The 22,057-nt window shown below is 38.4% G+C and overlaps 1 protein-coding gene across 1 annotated transcript in view; it reads right to left on the reverse strand.

Moving 5' to 3' along the window:
- LAMA3 (laminin subunit alpha 3) overlaps positions 1-6,853 on the reverse strand; it is a 39,465-nt gene extending 32,612 nt beyond the window's left edge. Inside the window, exons 1-7 of the mRNA XM_008069377.2 lie at positions 6,755-6,853; positions 6,104-6,255; positions 5,788-5,950; positions 5,227-5,360; positions 4,000-4,144; positions 1,060-1,179; positions 541-674 (exon numbers count right to left, since the gene is read on the reverse strand). Of these exons, the coding sequence (XP_008067568.2) occupies positions 541-674; positions 1,060-1,179; positions 4,000-4,144; positions 5,227-5,360; positions 5,788-5,950; positions 6,104-6,255; positions 6,755-6,853 (947 nt within the window). The remainder of the gene's footprint in view (positions 1-540; positions 675-1,059; positions 1,180-3,999; positions 4,145-5,226; positions 5,361-5,787; positions 5,951-6,103; positions 6,256-6,754) is intronic.
- Positions 6,854-22,057: the final 15,204 nt, after the last annotated feature.

Consider the following 22,057-nt stretch of genomic DNA (forward strand, 5'->3'; position numbering starts at 1 on the left):
CATCCTCAAAGTGGTAGTTTTTAAAAAATTTAGATTAGTCTTTACTGCCTTTCACATTAATTTAACTCATTCACATGCTCAATAGTGTATTTGGGGCAGTCAATACATGTGAAGGAAACATAGTGTCTTATATTCTTCCAGAGACTTCCTGAAGGCAACAACTCTAGCTTTCAGTGCCCTAAGATAGCGGTCAGGCCATGGGACACCCACCACACTCTCTTACACTGTCTTTTAGGGCCCAGGACCATAAGCTCCTTTCTGCTTGGTGTCAGCATTGTCAACCCAACTGTACTCTTTGGTTCTCTCTCCTTCCAAAAATGACAATGGGGGTGACACACAGTTCCTCCAACTTCCTGCTTTCCAATACCCAATCTCATTGTTCAGGATTTACAATCTGTTTTACTGTTGACTATAGTGTTAATACCGAAAAGTTAATTTTTGTGTTTGTTTGTTGCTGGAAGAAAAAAGGTAGACTAGATGTATTGGTAGCAATCATAACCACTAAGACAGTCACTCTGTTTTTAAAAAAAATCATCTTACCTTTCCCTGATTGCAATTGGAATTCCTCCCAGATAATATGTGCTGAAATCAAATATTTCACCTTCAATTTTGATGTTTTGAAAATTTACATTTATCCTCATAACTTTCTGGGATTTTCCAATTATGATCTGGATCTGAAATAAATGAAAGATGAATCAGCAAGCAATGGGAAATAAAATAATCCTATTCATAGGGGTTCAGGATTATTGTTTTTATTTCTCTTCCTTCTCATGTGTAAACATAGTAGGAAGACTCTGGGAAGAAACTCTTTTGGATAAAAATATGATGCTAAAAAAATCTTAATAGAAATATTTGCATGTGAAGTTAACCATTTTTTATATGCGCCATATATATGTTATATATCTCATGCCTAAATGTGGAAATTTTAAAAAATGTATCCCTCAGTTAATAGCCGTAAGTCCATCTGGTAACAAAGAGGGTTTTATTTTTGGGGCACTGACTTCATTTTAAAGGACTAAGGACATTTAACAATTCAAGTAAACAGACTTAAAAATGTACCAAATGATCTCTCCCATTGTTAATGGTGTCTCCAATTCCTGTTTCTTTTGGTGGCTCTGAATTCAGTTTGTATCTCACCATGAGTCTGCCGTCTTCTATATTTAGAGATATGAAGCGATCCTGGAATATAGAAACAATGCAGATTACCAGAAGACTCAGCTGAAGAAGAGCCAGGGCGCTGGAATGCAAGTTACTCTCATGTTGAGCGAGCTGCTCTTGGCTTTGGCTGGTACCTTAGTTAAAAGGGGACATAGTGCTGTAATTGCTAAGTCACAGGGTTGCATATAATGGCTAAACACAGTAAGTCATGTCAAAGCACCATGTACAGAGGTTGGCACACAGGACAACTGCAATAAATACTAGCTATTATCATGACCTTCTTTCATACCATACATAACCAGTGTGCAAACATGGAAACTGAAAAGATTCAGTTCATTAAGATCATTTGAAAATATGAGTGCTAAATTCTGGAAAAAGAAACGGTTTTCCTTAGATCCCAGGTATCTTCCACCATCTACTTCCTAATTCCCATGTCTTAGTCTCCTTCGTTGGTTATGCTCCTCCATCTTCCATGTCAGTGTTAGGGGTTCCTTGGGGATCTCACACAGGACTCCCTTCCCCACACCATCCCCTTTGCCTTGACAATCAAATTCACTTCTGTGGCTCCAGTCCAGGTGTACCCATGAGACCAAAATGCATCTTTCCACCCTAGACTTGTCTTCTCAGGGCCAGGCCTGTACATCTGATTCCCTTGTTGCTATTGTTTTTGCTTGCACAGATACCTCAAATCCAGAAAATCTCAAGCAAAATTTATGACCCACATGCCTCCCACAGGCTGTGAAGACTGTCTCTCCTTCCTTCACATTGTACGTGTACTCTGTCTCTGTCTCCCTCTCCCTCTTTCTCTTAAACACACACACACACACACACACACACACACACCGCCTTGTTGAGCAAGCCACAAAACCTGGGCATCATTCTTGATCCTTCCCTCACTCTCATGAAATCAAATCATGTGTATTTTGCCAGTTCTTAACCCTCTCTCCATTTTATCCCACCCGGTCTCAGCCACAATGTCTTTAGCCAGACTGTGCAGCAACAACCTGCTGCTCTCCCCATGTTTCCTCTGTCTCTCTCAAGTCTATTTCACCTCTGCAGCCAGAGCTGTCTTTGAAAATACCTGTGTGAGCATGTTACTTTCCTTGGCTCTCGGGATCAAGCCCTGATCCTGCAGCAGATGCTGTGAGGCCCTGACTACCTCTTCAGCTTTGTGTCTCCCACTCCCTCTGAGTGCTCCCTGCCCTTCCCACCTCTAGGCCTTCCTTGGCCCCCCCCCCCGCCTGAATCCCCCTTCTGCTCCCCCATTCCGTCTTCCACTGGTCCTCCAGGTAGCAGATGAAGCATCCTATGCTCAACAAAGTCTTTTATACTATACATCCTCATTTCACCCCAAACTTTTCCCTTATACTGCCCTTCACAATCATGATGAACTGAATAACCTATTAACAGCATACCTTTGTTGAACACCTGCCTTCTTCTCTAGAATACAAGGTCCTTAAGGGCAGAGCCATGTCTGTCTTGGTCATTATCGCATCCCCATCATGGTGTAAGACATATACTTGAATCAACTATTTCCTTAGTGGAAAGATAAGCTGAGACATTTCTGACTTAGGGCTTGAAGACTTTGCTGTTACATGGTTTCCTAGTGATAAGAATGCCTCTCTCTGAAGTCCAGAACCAGAGGTCTTTTCTAAAAGAAAACTCAATTATTATCTGGATGCTAAGCCTTGCCTTGGGAAGTTGGGTTGGGTTCATCAACTCATAAACAGGAGAGTAACACTGACTTACTGAGTGAAAGGAGTTGTCCTACTTAGCAGCAGCTCTCTGGATCATTTCTTATATAATGAGATTATGTAAGTTTCCTTATAACGTGAGTAGTATTTCTGGTTCTTAGTCTCTAAGAACCTCAAAATATAGTTCAAAGAAGACCTTATTTTGGAAAACAACTGCCTTGTCCAAGGTGCTGTATGACTTCTCAGCTTTCCCTATCCCTTAGGCTAGTCAGGACCTTCCCAAACCATCAGAACTGGTTCAGCCTTGGAATCTTCTGAAGAGTCCAGATTTTCTGAAGGATCCAGACCAACCCCAAGAGGAGAGTTGGACTAGGTCTGTGTCCAGGATCTGGTAGAGAAGGATCTGGTAAAATTCAAAGCTCCATATCAATCCCATATTCTAAGACCAGAGAGTCTATGGGCCGATTCACATTTCTCCAGAAGTACTACCTGCGAGAGCAGCTACAGAAACTCCTATTCTCTAGCATGTTCAACTCAAAGCCCATTGCAGCTATCAAGGAGCAAACATCACGCCAACTCTCCATGGACCAGCAGACGGCGCAGACAATCACCTGTAGAGTGTCACTTTGGACCTGTCTCGCCTAATGGATTTACGAAAGGTCCCTAGGAACCTCAACTGCTTGGAAGTAGAGAAGTTTCAGTGTCTCGGGAAGTCAAACCTCAGGCTGATAAAGATGCCATCCCACACAGTTGGCAAGAGTCAGGCTAAGATGGAAACAGCAGGAAGTCAAATAGTCTAGACTTCAGAGATCCCAGAAGTTCTTCATGTGTTTTGAAGCAGAATAAGTAGATTATTAGGCATGCCATTGTTTTCAAAGAAAAAAGTTATCATGAGAATAGAACAGAAAAAAAGGATATTTCTCTCATATTTTGGAGGCATATTCTCAAATTCCTGATTACTCACACTCATTAATACACATTCCCCAGCCAAAAGAAAGAAAAAAACAGTAGGGTCAGCAAAAGGTGCAGGTAACATTTGTGCTTTGTTTTTCATATCTAGACAGTTGTTTATAACAACTCAGGTATCCCCAAATTGCTAAACAGAATGGACATATTTGGTAGCATTTGAATACTTGTTACAGATTACCTGGTTTTCTGCAAAGAACAGCAAACCTTTATCCACGGTGGTCTGAATTGTCTGCCCAAAGGTGGGGAAGGGAGCATTTGGTTGAGTTGGAACTCGAGCATAGCCTGTACCTTCAAAATAATTTTTGTCTGACTCTTCCTTCCTCCTGTCAACATCAATTATCATAAGTTAGAACGTAGCAGCAAAGGATCATCAAGTAAGTATGCTTATTAGTATGAGATGCTACTATCTGGAAAACGAAGCAAAGAATATGAAATCTAGTTGTCAAAATTCTGTTAAAGCAGAGGAAACATCTTTAAAAGGTTAAAACTGCCAGCTTCTTTTCCTGGACGCGCTCTCATACTCTATGACAATCAAGCCCTAGCTTGACAAAGATAATATTCAAGAGTCCCTTCTAGAAATGTCTCATTAGGAAGATGTAGCCTACCAGCTGAATCTTAAAATATAAGAAATTATTAACTTCAAATATATTTTCTGCCTGATCCCACGGGTTTGAGACCCGCCTGGGCAAGCGAGACCTCATCTCTACAATAAATCAAAAAATCAGCTGGGCATGGTAGTGTGTGCCTGTAATTCCGGCTACTCGGAAGGCTGAGGCAGAAGGATCGCCGGAGCCCAGCAGGTCGAGGATGCGCTGGCCGGGAGCGGCCACTGCACTCCAGTCTTGGTGACTGAGTGAGACTCCAACGCAAAAAAAATAAAATAAAATAAATTTATATATATATATTCTTCTGAGTGGAAAGTACTTGGTCTGCCTCATATTAGAATATTCCAAATCTTTTTAATTGTAGGGCAGGTTAGGCGCTTAAGAAGCAATTTTCAAAAAGGTTTAGGTGACAGAGTCCCTGTAAAGTCATAGTATCTTTCATGGACCACTATTTAAAAAAAATTTACAGTAAATATATAATTTTGTGCTTAAGTCAGGTACCATCTAATATTGAATATACTGTGGTAGGAGACACCAAACATTTAAGGAAGATTTAGTTTTTAAAAAAATTCATACAATTCTATCAATCTAATATTTTATACAAATTAGGAGAAGACTGACATTATTAGATTTTTAGGGAAGGACTGTCAGTATTTCATGCAATTTAATAACTACTGGCTCAAAGCAACCAACAACATCAAAAGCATCTCATTGGTCCTTCCTTTATTATATGCAAAAGTACTGCAAGTTACCAAAACTCCAGGTCCAGTTCCAGACACTAGTGTCTAAGTTTTATTTACCTTCTACAAGGTTCCACTTCAGTTGTGTTGAGATTAAAAGTTTTTTTGAAGTTGTACAAACTCAAAACATTTTCATTGAGGTCATCTAATTCGATACAACCTTTGTAAGGAGAGAATTTTAGTCTACTGGGAAGCTGAAAATGAAACAAAAATAAAGCAAAAAAGACATTAATTAGGTTGCAAAAAAATAGTATAAACCTGTCACTTTTAACAGTAACTGCAGCATAAGGGTTAAGAATGTGGGCCCTGGAGCCTAAAACCCTGGCTTTGCTATTTACTAGCTGTATGAATACAGGCAAGTTATTAAACTTCTCTGTCTCAGTTTCCTCATCTGTAAAATGGGAATGATTATGATACTTAGTTCAATTAATATACTTTAACTTAGAACAGTGCACAGAGGAAGTACTCAATAAATGTTAGCTATTATCACTACGATGTGCTTTAAGAATGTACAGTTGAATCCATTTTATATAGAATTCATAACTAAAATAGAGACATGAGGTCATGATATCAAATTAAAATATAAATAATTTTACTCAGTGAAATAACATTTATACTTACTTTAAAATTAGGTGGGTAACCTCCAACATAAAATACAACATTTTCAGGATCCAAATCAAGAAGTGTGTTGCTTGTTCCACTGTCCATGTCATGGAATCGGGGTGTTACTGGTTTACTGGATGTGGCTCCTTTGGTGTAATTAAGCCTTGCAAACTGATAAATTCTGTTTAAAATTAAATTAGGGAATAAAATTATAAGAAAAAAATTAAAGAATTCAAAGCCAAGATGCTAAAAATTACGTTCAGCAACATTGGAAATGGGAGTTTGGAGGGTGTAGGTCAGGCTCACAAAGAAAAATATATCATCAGACTCGTACCTCTGAAATTTGACTCGGTCCATAACCGCCTCCTGAGATTCGCTCTCTGTCAAAACCTGGTCCACTTGGAGCTCAGCCTCGCGCTCCCCCAGGTTGTAGACACACGTGAGCTGGCCGTCTACGACTGCCATGCCAATGTAGTCCCCAGAGGCCTAGAGACAGAAGGGCCACCTTCACATACAACATTCTCTCAGTTCCCCATCATAAGAAAGTACATTTCAAAATACAAACAGGGTTTTATACAGTAAGCCTTGGACAGACAGCATAAATGAGGAGCATCCTTTTATGGAATAATACAGAGCACTTAATTAATAACATCTGAGCTGTCTTGGTTCATGTTATAGTGCAAGCATATATTCATTCCACAATCTCCAAATATTTTCCATGCATCTACCATAAAGAGGCTAAAGTCCAGAGATGGACCCCGCTATCCAATAGATTTTAGTATGGTAAGGGAGATATAACCCTAAACCTAACACTAATAATTGTAATTGCCCTAACCTCTATCGCATTAGGCGGCTGAGGAGGACTAAACCAAACACAACTTCGAAAAATCCTAGTTTACTCTTCCATTGCCCACATAGGATGAATAATCGCAATTCTAAAATATAATTCTACTATAATAATCCTTAATCTCCTCATCTACATTACCCTAACAATTACACTGTTTTCCATATTAATCCTATTTTCAAGCACTACCATCCTCACAATGTCCAACTCATGAAATAAAATTCCATTAGCATCATCCATGATACCCCTAATTCTGCTATCCCTAGGAGGATTACCTCCACTCACAGTTTTCCTCCCTAAATGAGCAATCATTCAAGAGCTCATAAAAAACAATAACACCCTTATCCCAATATTAATAGCCATTACACCCTTACTTAATCTATATTTCTACATACGACTAACCTACTCAACAACCCTTACCATATTCCCAGTTAACAATAATACAAAAATAAAATGACAATTCGAAAGCACAAAACTAATACTTGTTGTACCCACCCTAACAACCTTATCCACCTTACTTTTACCCATATCCCCTATACTCCTACAATTGGAGTAGGAATTTAGGTTAACTAGACCAAGAGCCTTCAAAGCCCCAAGTAAGCTAATACATGCTTAATTCCTGTATCCTCTTTTCCCCAACTAAGGACTGCAGAGGCTTACTCCACATCAACTAAATGCAAATCAGTCACTTTTATTTTAAGCTAAATCCTTCCCACTAGATTGGTGGGCTCCAACCCCACGAAAACTTAGTTAACAGCTAAACACCCTATACAACTGGCTTCAATCTACTTCTCCCGCCGCCAAGAAAAAAAAGGCGGGAGAAGTCCCAGCAGAATTGAAGCTGCTTCTTTGAATTTGCAATTCAATATGATATTCACCTCAGGACTTGGTAAAAAGGGGGCTCCACCCCTATCTTTAGATTTACAGCCTAATGCTTTATCAGCCATTTTACCCTACCTATGTTCATTAACCGTTGATTATTTTCAACCAACCATAAAGACATCGGAACTCTATATTTATTATTTGGTGCTTGAGCCGGAATAGTAGGAACTGCCCTCAGCCTTCTCATCCGAGCAGAACTCGGACAGCCGGGGACTCTATTGGGAGATGACCAAATCTATAATGTCATCGTTACTGCTCATGCTTTCGTAATAATTTTCTTTATAGTTATACCCATTATAATCGGGGGCTTCGGCAATTGACTAGTACCCCTTATAATTGGGGCCCCCGATATAGCATTCCCACGAATAAACAATATAAGCTTCTGGCTATTACCACCATCTTTCCTTCTGCTACTAGCCTCCTCAATAGTTGAAGCTGGCGCAGGAACAGGTTGAACCGTATATCCCCCTCTAGCAGGAAACTTAGCCCACGCGGGAGCCTCTGTGGATCTTACTATTTTTTCTCTTCACCTAGCAGGAGTATCTTCTATCCTGGGCGCTATTAATTTTATTACAACCATTATCAATATAAAACCCCCCGCTATATCACAATACCAGACCCCTCTATTTGTATGATCTGTCCTCATTACTGCAGTTCTACTACTACTATCTCTCCCAGTTCTAGCAGCAGGAATTACCATACTTTTAACCGACCGAAACCTTAACACAACCTTTTTTGACCCCGCTGGAGGAGGAGATCCCATTCTCTATCAACACTTATTCTGATTTTTCGGCCACCCTGAGGTCTATATTCTTATTCTACCCGGGTTTGGTATAATTTCCCATATTGTAACCTACTATTCTGGAAAAAAAGAACCATTTGGCTATATAGGAATAGTTTGAGCCATAATATCCATTGGATTTCTAGGCTTTATTGTCTGAGCCCATCATATATTCACAGTAGGAATAGATGTGGATACCCGAGCATACTTCACATCTGCCACCATAATCATTGCTATCCCATGGCTTGAAAGTATTTAGCTGATTAGCTTCCCTACATGGAGGCAACATTAAATGATCCCCCCGGTAGGATACCTTGACCTCCCAAATGCTGGATTACAGTTGTCGGCCACTGCCCTGGACTAATTTCCCTCTTAATTTTTTATGGTACGTAGCATTATAAAAAATGCTGGGTCTTAGATCAAGATACTACAAAATTGTTTTCCAAAGGAAATGTATATTTCCTTCGGCAATGTTTGAGAATTTTTGTTTCTCTACTTTTTTCCTAATACCAGGCATTTTAAGAATGTTTCCTAATCTTTTGATTGGTAAAATACCATTTTATTGTGGTTTTATTTTTTATTTCTCTAATTACTAGAGAGATTGCGTGCCTTTTCATCTGCTTATTAGCTATTTGAGTTCTTCCTTTTGTGGTTTGCCTGTTCATAGCCCTTTTGTTGTTGTGTTTGTTTTAATTAGATTCCTTTTCTTTATCTTTTTGATTTGTAGATTGTCTTAATATTTTCCAAATATTCGCAATAGTTAGACTTCCCACATTTTATTAACTTTTATTTTTATTATTTATTTATATATATTTTAAAATATGCAATGCTTCACTAATTTGCACGTCATTTTTGTGCAGGGACCATGCTAATCTCTGTATCATTCCATTTAGTATATGTGCTACGGAAGTGAGCACTATAAAGCCACTTTTAGTACCAAAGTTTAAAATTTTAATGTAGTCAAAGTTATTCATTTTTTTTAGTGGAAATTTTACATTTTATGTTTGAATTCCTGAATATAGGCTACTAGCCTTACTTCTAGAATATAAAAGTTGCTTTTTATATTAGGATATTTATTTTATATGTGAAATGACATAGAAAAACAGAATTATTTTGTTTTATATGGATTACAAATATTTCTACACTATTTATCAAATAATTCATCATTTTACTTTTATAAAAATGTTATTTATCAAGCATCTGTATTCTATTTCATTAATCATTTGTCTATCCCTACAATGACAACCATGCCATCTCAAATACTAGAGCTTTAAACTAATGTTTTTGGTTTTTTTCTTTTGGGGTTATGTCTTCATCTGTTGGGCTGCTATAACAAAACAGGGCTCATTTCTTGGTTTACAGAGTGGTGCCTTCTGGCTGTATCCTCATGTGGTGGAAGGATTAATAAGCTCCCCCAGGCTTCTTTTAGAGGGCTCTGATCCCATTCATGAGAGCTCTACCACCATGACCTAATTGCCTCCCAAAGGCCCCACCTCTTGATACTACTACCTTGGAGATGAGGGTTTTCACATATGCATTTGGGGAAACACAAGGTTCAGACCATAGCATAGCAGATTAATTCTCCCCTTTTTTTGGTTCTTAATTTTCTTTTATTTTTAATTTTAAATTGTGGGGTACCATTCAGGGTTAAGTGTTAAATATACAAATATTCATTGTGTAGGTACCCTTGCTGATGAGGTATGCCCACCTCAGGCAGATTCCTACTACTGCCAATCCCACCCCTCTGCCCCACCCCATGGGCAGTTTCCCACTACTGTCAATTCTTTTCTTATAGTATTACAATAGTTGTTCAAGGTCCACTTATGAGTGAGAACATGTGATACTCAGTTCTTTGTTTCTGTGATAGATCACTCAGTATTATAGACTCTAAGTTCATTCAGGTTGCTGCGAAGTTCATGATTTTGTTCTTCTTTATGGCTGCATAATATCCCATTGTGTATATGTACCACGTTTTTAAAAATCCAGTCTTCTTTTGATGGGCAGCACGATTGGTTCCATGTTCTTGCTATTGTGAACAACTGGTTCTTAATTTTTTTCTTTTAACTTCTTTTTTTTTTTTGGCTGTTTGCTCTTCCATGTATGTTTTATATCAGTGCATCAAGCTCTAAAAAAAGCCCTGCTGAGATTTCCATTAGGAATGCATTACATGCGTAGATTAATTCAATTTGATTAGATACCTTTATGACGTTAATTATCTCATCTCTAAACAATTATGTGGCTCTTCTTTAATGCCTTACAACTTTCTCTATACACGTTTATGAATAGTTTTGTTTAATATATTCCTAAGTATCTCACTGTTTTAGTTGCTAGTGCAAATATATATTTTTAAAAATTGAACTTTCAGCAAGATACAGTGGCTTGTGCCAGTAATTCCAGCACTTTGGGAGGTCGAGATGGAAGATTGCTTGAGACCATTTGAGACCAGCTTGGGCAACATAGTGAGACCCCTGTCTTTACAAAAAAATTTAAAAGTAAGCCAATAAAATTTACAAAAGGTAGTTCCCACTTTCAAGATAGTCACGTTACTGAGAAAGACATGTAACCAATTGAATGTGGGCAGGAAGCCATGACTAACATAGGGAAACGACAGCTGGAAGGGGCACTCAGGAAAGGAGTGGTTGTTTCTGCCTCAGGTGTGTAGGGATGGTTTTCTGTAGGAGCTGGGCTGTAACAGATGAGTATGTAAAATTCCCACGACAGAGTGGCAACAAGATCATTTCAGGCAAGTGAAGCAACATGAGAAAATCATGGATCATTTCAGGAATTGCAACTGTATTTTATTACTCCTGGGACACTGTAGAAAATATTGGGTGCAGAGAAGAATGATTCCAAAGGGAAGTACAAAAGCCAAATAACAGAAAAACTTTGATGCCATTTTAAGCCATTTGGATTTTATCCTACTGGCGAAAGGTAAACAGGTCAGGATGCTTATGACCACATAAGTATTTTAGAAAGATGACTCTTCCTTGGCTGGACACAGTGGGCCAAGCCTATAATCTCAGGACTTTGGAAGACTGAGGCAGGATAATTGCTTTGCTCAGGAGTTCCAGACCAGTCTAGACAACATAGTAGTGAGATCTTGTCTCTAAAAAAAAAAGAGTGAGTCCTTCAACTTTTACCTTTAATACATGTTTATCTACATGGTTAATTAAAATAAGAAAGAAAGAAAAAAGGATGACTCTTCCAGCAAACTTACTTGGAGTAGTGGAAGTCTAGAGCAATTTGTTTTATAGATCATGTAGGCTGCCACTTCAAAGCAGGCAAATTCCAAAGAAGTCTAATTTGTTCTTATTCTTCTGACAATCCTCTTCCTGAATACCTCTCATCCTTAACTTGCCTTTTTCTTACCCCCAAACATCCAGTATTATACAGAGTTAATATTTATGGGTAAATATGGATAAATAAAGGTAACAATGACAACTATTTATGGAGAAGACACTGTGTTAAAATCTTTGCATGGATTATTTTACCTTCTTCCTCCTATGATGTAGACACAACTAGATTTAGAGGTGACACTCAGCCAGGTAACTGTGTGGAGAATCAGTAATGAGAAGGGCACTCATCACTAGCTGGGCAAATTTGAAATACCGTTCCAGTAAACTCAAATGTCCATACCCTTCCTACCCACAGCTTTATGCAGCTAGCAAAATGCAGCTGAGATCTACCCCTTCTAAATTGTAGACAGATTGTTTAATTGGAAATAAAAACAAACAAGAACATTTCTCGCTATACTGAAATATATCAATTGCATATTTAACTGATATAAAGATTGCATGTTACCATTCCAGGTTTTGCACAAATTCTGAAAACAGTTAGCTGACAGTGACAGAAAGTTAGCAATTGCAGGCAGCTGACACTCTGAAAACAAACAATGCATTTTTTTGTGGGGATGGAAAGAATTCAACTCATTTCATCCAAAAGACTACCAGGATGGTTAAAAATAGTAGAAAGGAGAGATTTACTGGCAACATCAGTTTGCAAACTGGGAAGAGACTGTCTCTGGCATATACTGAAGGTGTTTGCTGTTTGAAGAGAGAAAGGGCAGGTTGGTTTTGGTAGTGCCCCATAGCGTCTGCACCACACAATGAAGTTATACATATTTGGCAGCTTGGGGGAGGAAACTATACATATTCATGAGGGGAGTCAAACACATGCACAATGGGTAAACATGTTTGTAACATACATCCCATGTTCACTTTGGGGTGGGGTATTAGTACTAAAATGAAGTGGAATTTGGCTTCTTACATCAAAAGGCGAATTATAGGACAGAAAGACAGTACACGTGCGCAGTCTGTATAAGCTGGCTGGAACTGGCTTGAGGTTTGCAGTTGTTCTAGTGGTCTGGGTTGTAAATCAGAGTTAGGAAGGATCTGGCAATTTGCCAGACTGTTCCTATTGTTAGGGAAGTTAGCAATTTCCTGGTCTTTCTTGTAGCCTAGGAATTTAGGAAGTTGCCACACTAGCAGAGCCCTGAACCCTCAACCAATAGGTAACTTTTGTTGCCTTAACCTTAGGGCCCTTAGTTGATAAAGGGACATCCATTCTGACCTCTCAGGTCACATGCCATATTAGAGTCTAGAGGTGAACAAAATTGAAAGGCAATTTCTATAAACTAATAATGTGTGATTTCAATGCCTGTAATAAATCCAATTTTTTTGTCTTTGAACTGAAGGTGGACCACAATGCTTACCCTAGCCCAATTAAGTAAAATTAAATAAATATTTTAAAAGTATATGTTTAAAAGTGCACCAAATTATTAGCCTGTGTTGAGTACCCTCAAGTGTCACCCTAACTCTGAAGATTGCTACTAACATTATATTTTACACATTAATTATTTTAGTTCTTATAGCCCCACTTTCAGATGAAAAAACCTGATATTTAAGAGAAGTCAAGTCCTTTGCTAAAACCACACAGTTAGAAGGTCACAGCGCCTGCATTTGAACGTAGTTCTCCCAACTCTAGCTTCTGTTCTCACCTAGGCTGCTCCTACCCCTATCCTCAGAGCCTTTTTTTATGTACAAAATGGCTGAACTCCACCTGACACTGGATTCTCCTTTATTTTTAATCTCTACTCCCAGAGAAGAGAAAGGATTAGTTTCTTTGGTGATATTTCAACAAACCCCAACCATTGTTTGCCTGGCAACTTCATTGGCCATCTCCACTTATATGAAAGAAGATAAAACCCAGTGTGGTCAAAAGCCTACTTTTTTCTGCTGGGAGAAAGTTAGTCTGCAGGAGAGAATGGAACCTCTGAGAGAGTCTGAGATAAGGGACAAATGTTCTGACATTGCTGCAGACACAACATCTACTTGTCTTTGAGATAAACTCTACCATATCTTTGATTTGTTTCCTTGAGCCAATGACATCCTCCCTACTCTTCCTTTTGAAAAGCTGGTTCAGATTACTGTCACCGGGAAATGAAAGGCTCTCGAAAAATTCCAGAGGGTAGAGAGGAGCATGGATTCTGTAGTCAGACAGACCTGGACTTAGAATCCAGCTCCCCAGTTTCCTATCTATATGATATTGGGCAAATACTCCTTTTGTGTATCATAGTTTTCTCACCTGCTAAATAGTGAGAATAATTTTTGAGTGATTATGGTGATTAAATGAGATAATTTATGCAAATTGTTTAGTATATAGTAAGTTTTCCCTAAACTTTAAGTGTTATTAAATGATAAACACACTCAAAGTAAGTTAGTGAAGTATGAAACCATGAGTTGAAAATTTGAATTATGGATGCCAGGGAGACCTATGCACCTATAATTACACAGGTAAATCCAGCCACTTACCAAGGTACAAAGCCTCCTACTATTTTGCCTGAGCATTCCTCATTTTACTTAGCCTTCTAAATAAGATGACAAATTATTATTTTAACAGTTGGAAGACTACATTGATATGATGGTAAAGAAATGATTTAGGATGAGAATGGATTTATGAGAAAGTTACTAAGTTTATATTATCCGATCTCAAATGGTGTCATAAATGTTAAGAGATAGATATTGTATAATCTTAAAATATTGTTGTTTTTAAACGCAGAAAAAGAAAAAAAAAGGTAAAACTGATAAAATGGCAAATAAATACGTATGTCAATTTGTAGACTGTCTTGAATCATAATAGTAATTACATTACAAATAGTAATTTAATTTTAAAATCTTAAATAGAGCTGGACTCGGTGGCTCAGCCTGTAATCCCGCGCCTTTGGGGGGCTGAGGTGAGTGGATTGCCTGAGCCCACGGGTTCGAGACCCGCCTGGGCAGCGAGACCTCATCTCTACAATAAATCAAAAAATCAGCCGGGCGTGGTAGCGCACGCCTGTAGTTCCAGCTACTTGGAAGGCTGAGGCGGAAGGATCGCTGGAGCCCAGCAGGTTGAGGCTGCGGTGGCCGGGAGCAGCCACTGCACTCCAGTCTGGACGACAGAGTGAGACTCCAACTCAAAAAAAAAAAAAAAAAAATCTTAAATAGTAGCTGTAAAATCATATTATATTTGCTCAGAAACAGATTTTGTTTTATTTTTTAATTTTTGAGTTGGAATCTCTCTGTAGCTTAGACTAGAGTGGCGTGGCGTGATCACAGCTCAACTCTGCTTTGACCTCCTGAGCCCAGGCAAGCCTCCCAAGTAGCTGGGACTATAGGTGAGCAACACCATGCTCGGCTAATTTTTCGAGTTTTTTTCTTCTTTGTGTGTGTGTGTAGAATCAGGTCTTGCTATGTTGCTCAGGCTGGTCTCCTGAGTTTAACCAATCTTCCGACTTTGGCCTCCCAAAGTGCTGGGATTACAAGCATGAAGCACCACACCTGGCCAGATTTTGTTTTAAATTGTGCTCAATTCTGGATAACAGTCCTTCTTTACACTTGAGTCTTTAAAATACCTCTTGGGTAAAGGGCTTTGATTTAAAAGCTCCAGATTTTTTTGAAAAATATGTTAGAAACAATATCTGGAATAACCTCTATGTATGTATTCTGTGAGTTTTTACATCTGTTAAAATAAAACAATAAGCCAGGCACAGTGATTCAACACCCAGCACTTTGGGAGGCCAAGGAGAGGGGATTGCCTGAGCCCACGGGTTCAAGAACAGCCTGGGCAACTTGGTGAGCCTCACCACTACAATAAATCAAAAAATTAGCTGGGTGTGGTAGCATGCTCCTGTAGTTCTGGCTACTTGGAAGGCTAAGGGGGAAGGATCACCTGAGCCTAGCATGTCAACGCTGGGGTTGGCCGTGAGTGTGCCAATGCACTCCAGCCTAGGCAACAAAGTGAGATTTCCATTTAAAAAAGTAAAATAAAATAAACCAATACAATCAGCACATAAGATACAGACAATAGCAATAGCATTTTCTGTATTTTACATAGCAAAAGTAGTAATCTGAATGTTTATTTACTATTATTCCTTATTTGCTTTCAAAAAAGAGTTTTTAGAATCTCCCCACCCTTCAATTTGAATGAGATGTTTCTAACACAATTTGACTTTGTTGCAGATATGTATGCTGAAATGTGCTTTGTGAAAACAAAAATGTATTTTTTGTTCTCCTCCACCCAAATGTCCCATGCTTTTCTAATACTGCCTTAGACAATGCTGAGTTCTGCCTCCATATCCAAAAACTCAATACTTCACTGTATACTGACTGGTGCTTACCTGTAGTCCCAGCTACTTGGGAGTCTGAAGCAGAAGAACTGCCTGACCCAGAGGTTTGAGATTGCAGTGAGCTGTGATCATGCCACTGTACTCAAGCATAGGCAACAGTGTGTGTAAGACCCAGCAGAAAAAAAAAGAAAAAAAAACAACGAATATTTGATGAGGATCAACCCTGTACAGAATACTACCCATATTATGCTAAGCAGAGAAGAGGATATGAGTTGGATTAAGACATCATCATCATATTAATAATAACTAATGTTTACTGAATGTTCAGTAAGCCTCAGCCAGAGCCATATATTTGTACAAGTGACATCCCATTTAATATTTATCATCTGATCCACTAAGAAGTAGAAAAGATTGGCCAGGCTCGGTGGCTTAGCCTGTAATCCCAGCACTTTGGGAGGCCGAGGAGAGTGGATTGTGTGAGCCCGCAGGGTTGAGACCTTGTCAATTGGTAAGAACTTGTCTCTACAATAAATCAAAAAAATTAGCCGGGTGTGGTAGCACACACCTGTAGTTCTGGCTACTTAGAAGGCTGAGGTGGAAGAATCACTGGAGCCCAACAGGTCCAGTCTAAGCAATGGAGTGAAATCTCAAATAAAAAATAAAATAAAATTTTAAAAAGTGGCCGGGCTCGGTGGCTCAGCCTGTAATCCCATGCTTTGGGAGGCTGAGGTGAGTGGATTGCCTGAGCCCACGGGTTCAAGACCCGCCTGGGCAACTTGGTGAGACCTCATCTCTACAATAAATCAAAAATTAACTGGGCGTGGTAGCGCGTGCCTGTAGTTCCAGGTACTTGGAAGGCTGAGGCGGAAGGATTGCTGGAGCCCAGCAGGTTGAGGCTGTGGTGGCCAGGAGCGGCCACTGTACTCCAGTCTGGGTGACAGAGTGAGACTCCAACTCAAAAAAAAAAAAAGAAGTGGAAAAGATTAAAGATTAAATCACAAGATGTGTAAGCTTAGAAAATATGAAATTACAACAATTTATATTTGACCTGAGAAAACCAATAAGGCTTCACAGAAGGGTTTGAATTTGAAAAAGATGTGGATTGTAGATGATGGTGATGGCATATTAGAGGAGGAAAAAGGTAAGATCAGAAGAAAGAGGAGAGAAAGCCAATATTGGAAAAAGCAAGAAGCTAGGGCATGGAGCAGTGAGGCACAGCTAGAGAGAAGGTGAAGAACAGAGAAGTAACCTGGAAAGGCTGGTGATCCGGATAACCGAGTGAAAGTCTGATATTCCAATCTATAGCCTGTGGATATTCAGGGCATATTCAGCATGATTCACTGTGGGAGGACCGAGGTGGCTTTCTTTTCCTTACATAACACTGGGACAGAGTGACAACTGTAATCTAGCAGTTCTTCCATCCAGAAAAGCTCCCCAGAGCTCCACACAATTGACCTTTGAGGTTATTTTGTGCTCTGAGTGCTCTGTGGGTAGGAGCTACCAACAGGTAGCTTTTGTTTGAAAAGAGAAAAACTTTATTTGTTTTACAATTAGACACACACATAGACTGTGTTGTGTTCATTTGTCTCTGTTTTAGTGTTTCCAAGGATTATTTTTAGCTTGGTGTATTTCATACTTTATTAACTAAATTGTTTAACTTTTTCAATTGTGTTGCTTGTGTTTCAGAGCCAATGTTTTACTTCCTTTAAATGCCTATGTAACCTTGAAGTAGAGCAAAGTACTAGATTGAATGCCAGTATGCAAACATTTGGAAGTTTCTTTTATCATTGTTTTCAGGTTATTTCAAATTCAATTTATATTTTTAAATTAATAATCTCCTTATTTCTATACTTGCCTTGTGTAGGAAAATAGATTGCAATTATTGCTTCAGTCTGCAACTTGCCATGTCTCTTACTGACATTGAATAGTGAATTGTTAAAATAATCTATCCATATGTCTATACATCAATTATCTATCTATCTCTCCATCCATTTGAGAAGTCTCAAAGCCCTCCATCTCTTAAAACATTGACTTTCCATTGGGAGAGACATGTAGAGGATTCCTATTAACTGGAGACAGGTTGAAGTCTAGAATACATATACACTCCCCCGTTTGCTACATTATGCTTTTTTGGTCACTTTCAAACAGATTCTTGTCCTCTTTAATATCATACTAACTCCAATCATCTTTTCTTAGGACATTTATGGAGACTTGATATAGAAGTAATAAATCAAAGACTCTCCTAAGTACTTTCCCAAGCACAATAATATTAACACTATTATTTCTGTGGCAGTATACCCTTAAAAAGGATTACTCAATCCTAATGCATCTGAATGAAAAAATTTCTCCATATGGAAATCAAATTTCTCCTCTGACCCTGTTTGGGGATGACTGATAGGACATGAAACTTGACTGATACTCTGTTTATTCAGAAAAGGAAGAAGAAAATTAGGATTGTAAGTATAATGGCACTATTTACAAATAACTATATTTAAATACCATTATCAGGTTAAGAGATGGGTTAAGAGTGTATGCTACGTTGATGTGAAAAGATGTGAACAGCATATTTTATTTTGTTAGTGAAAAAATTTATTAGAAAAATGTCCCAAATAATTTTGCAAGTTGTAGTAATTCATACTGCAAAATATTTTATGTATCCCATATTAAAACTAAAGGTACAAAGGAGATTGTTATGCCTATGAATTAAATATTATTTTAGGTAGCAAAGATAGGTGAGAATAATTGTTTGGTGATTATATTTATTTATATTCCTTCTACTTGATTAATTTGCCATGACAAAGTACCACAGACTGGGTTGGCTTAAAAACAGAAATTTATTTTCTTACAATTCCGGAAGTTGGAAGTCTGAGATTAAGGTATCAACACACTTGATTTCTTCAGGAGTCTCTCCTTAGCTTGTAAATGGCCATCTTCGTCCTGTGTTTTTACATCATCAGTCTTCTATGTGTGACACGGGTTATATTGAATTAGAGCTCACTCCCTAATTCATTTTTAAATTATGAGTTTGTGGGGGAGACAAAATTTAGCTCATAATACCACTGAAGTACATGGTTTTAACCATTATGGAGCCTCAAGTGGTATATACGTTTTGTGAGCTCGTTTTCTTTCTTTCTTTCTGTCTCTCTTTCTTTCTTTCTTTCCTTCTTTCCTTCTTTCTTTCTTAAATAAAGTTCCCATCTCTAGGATGTTTTGTGAGCTCTGGAGCAAGCATCATGCTTTGCACTATTTTGAATCTCCCATTTCCTTTGGGTAGATAAGAGTTTGGAAGATATAGATCTTTCATCAAAGTTTACATGTGCATTGAAAAAATCAGATAAATGGCAGACTAATTAATGATTCCTAATTGATTCCTGATGAAATTTAAGGCAATGTCCTTGAAGGATGGATCACAATATGTGCAGGAATTTGTTAAGAAGGCAACATATGAACAACATAGAAAATGGTGATCCTAGGAAAAGAGTTTTTTGTTAGCATAAATTTTTTCTCTTTACATCTAGGAAAAGAAAGAGAACACATTTCTTCTTATTAACACTAGGGTCTTTCTCAAACTAAATAAGACCCTATCATAATGCCTGAGCCAGATTAGTTGTGTTAGAACCTGAATCAGTGTTCCTTGACCTTGTAGGAACATGGGAAGATGTGAGTGACTTTCAAATGCTACAAGATAGACCCTCTGTCTACTTGAAAATTTGCTATTGGGCAATACTGGGGGAAAGAATGGGTTAGAGTAAGGAAGTTGGCAGCAGTTTGATGGCAAGTTGCCTACCTCTGCCTAAAAAGATTATAGAAAAGAAATTGATTTTTAAAAAAGATTAAGACCATATACTTAGATTCTAGAGTGAAGAAATTTTACCTGTAGGTAAAATTTTACCAGATTACTGCATATGTAATTTTACTGAAGAGGTGGCTTTCAAACCTTTGGCCATTTACATTGGGGCTAGGGTGTGCATGTAAAGACACACACACACACACACATTATATGCCTTTCTTACATGTGGTGCACACTACTAGTTTCTATTTTAATCAGTTCTATTCTGCTTCAGTTTGTTTCACTAAGATGCTGTTTTGGACACATTTAATTTAATTAATTTTGTACCCTGCTGCTGGAGAATCACTGCTCTTGAGAGCCTTTCCGACCTGGGGGCATGGGACTGGGATAGGTATTTCAGTATCCAGTGTATGGTGTTCCATATCTGCCTCCTGGTGATGCCTAGTGGACATGAAAGGGTCTGTGGGGGCTAAGAATCTGCCCTCCGGAGAAACAGCATTACACCAGGATCAGTGTGATGAGTCAAGAAGAAACGGGAATCAGAACTAGGATCAGAGGTATATCACGTACCCGAAGTGCCACACAGAAGAGCTGGTGCGCGGCAGCATGAAGAGGAGTATAAATAAGTCTAAGGAGTGGCATTATTATATTGCGGTGTTCAGGACAGCCCAACCTAGGGTCAGACATGTATTCGAATCTCAGTTTTGCTACTTATAATTTTATAACTTTGTATGAATATCTAATTATTCTCTGCCTCAGTTTATAGTTTATAAAACAGTATCTATAATTTACCGAGCACCTAACAGACATCAGGAACTATGAAAAGTGCTTTCCAGATCTTAACTCATTTAATATTTGCACCGTCTTAAATGATGTAGGCACAGATTTTATTTCTTCAATGCTTGTATTTTAGAGTCGTTTTAAAGAGGATAAAATCATATGAAATAGTTCCTGTAGCATAATAAACACTCATGAAATCAAAACAGTGAGATATGAAGATTTTCTGAAGTCCTTAAAAAAAGGGAAACCATCTGATTGCTAAGGGTCATGTAACTTACTATGGCACAAGATAACTGCATTCATCTGCTTATTTGTAAAGGGGCATAAAATAAAATAAGTACAGTATGTAAGCTAATGGACATAAAACACATTGTTGGGAGACAGTTCTCCATGGCCTTCTGCTTGTCTTATATTAACTTACGTTCTGGACTAGCTTTTCAAGGATGTTTGTATAGGAAACAACTTTGGAAGACAGAGATAATACCGTTTATCAGTGCAGAGATCAGGATTATGATGTTATTAGACAACATTTCCCTCTATGACAAAGGTTAGACAAGTTTGCTAGTAACCCTCTTCAAATGATTGGAGTTTTCTAAACTTGGAGTTCCTCAACTGTGATACAAACCCACTGTGTGTGAAGCATCTCAGCGGTAAAGAGGATAGATGCAGACTTGACCTTCATGCTTCCTGCTGTGCCATAAATAATAAAATCCTCCATCTGTGACCCTGAAGTCTTTTCTACCAGCATCTATGAAACTATGGTAGGGTAAATTATTATTATTTTTTCAATCTAAGACTATTCACAGTCATCGATACTTAGACAATGCCTGGGTATATAATAAGTACTAAGCAAATGAAAACGGTTAGCACTATGATATTTATTCATGTGACAATGTGTCAGAGACTTAATTTCATTAAACAACAATTTAATGCATGTTTGCTACTCTCTAGTCATGAGAGGTGCTAAGATTAAAAAGCTGAATAATGACTCTGGAGGCTGAGGTGGGAGAATCACTTGAGCCAGGAGTTTGAGAGCAGCCTGGGCAACATATCAAGACCTTGTCTCTACAAAAAAAAATGCAGGCCTGGTGGTGCATGCCTGTAGTTTCAATTACTTGGGAGGCTAAAGTTGGAGGATCCCTTGAGCCCAGAAGTTCAGGGCTGCAGTGAGCCATGATCATGCCACTGCCCTCCAGTCTGGGTGACAGAATAAGACCCTGTTTCTTTAAAAAAATTGCTGAAATAAGTCAGATTCTCTAAGTTCACAGACCAGAGGGGATGCTATCTGCACATAAATAATTATGACATGTCTAAACACTATGGTAAAAATACGTAAAAGGATCTAGCATGCATAGAGGTAGAAGCATCTGTCTTTGCCTGAAATGTGAGACAGAGAGGAGGAATCAGGGAAATAATACTCCCACTGGCTTTTAACAGCTGACAGTGAATGCAGATTTGCTAGTCACAACGTCAACAATAGTTTGCTACTTGTAGTAGGTTGAGTTGTGTCCCTCCAAGACATGTTGAAGTCCTAATCTCTGGTACTTATAAATGTGATCTTACATGGAAATAGGATCTTTGCAGATGTAACTATGATGTAATTTC

The sequence above is a fragment of the Carlito syrichta genome, unplaced genomic scaffold, assembly GCF_000164805.1.
Source record: "Carlito syrichta isolate Samal-C Ts95f unplaced genomic scaffold, Tarsius_syrichta-2.0.1 Scaffold311970, whole genome shotgun sequence".
In the NCBI taxonomy this organism is placed as follows: Eukaryota; Metazoa; Chordata; class Mammalia; order Primates; family Tarsiidae; genus Carlito; species Carlito syrichta.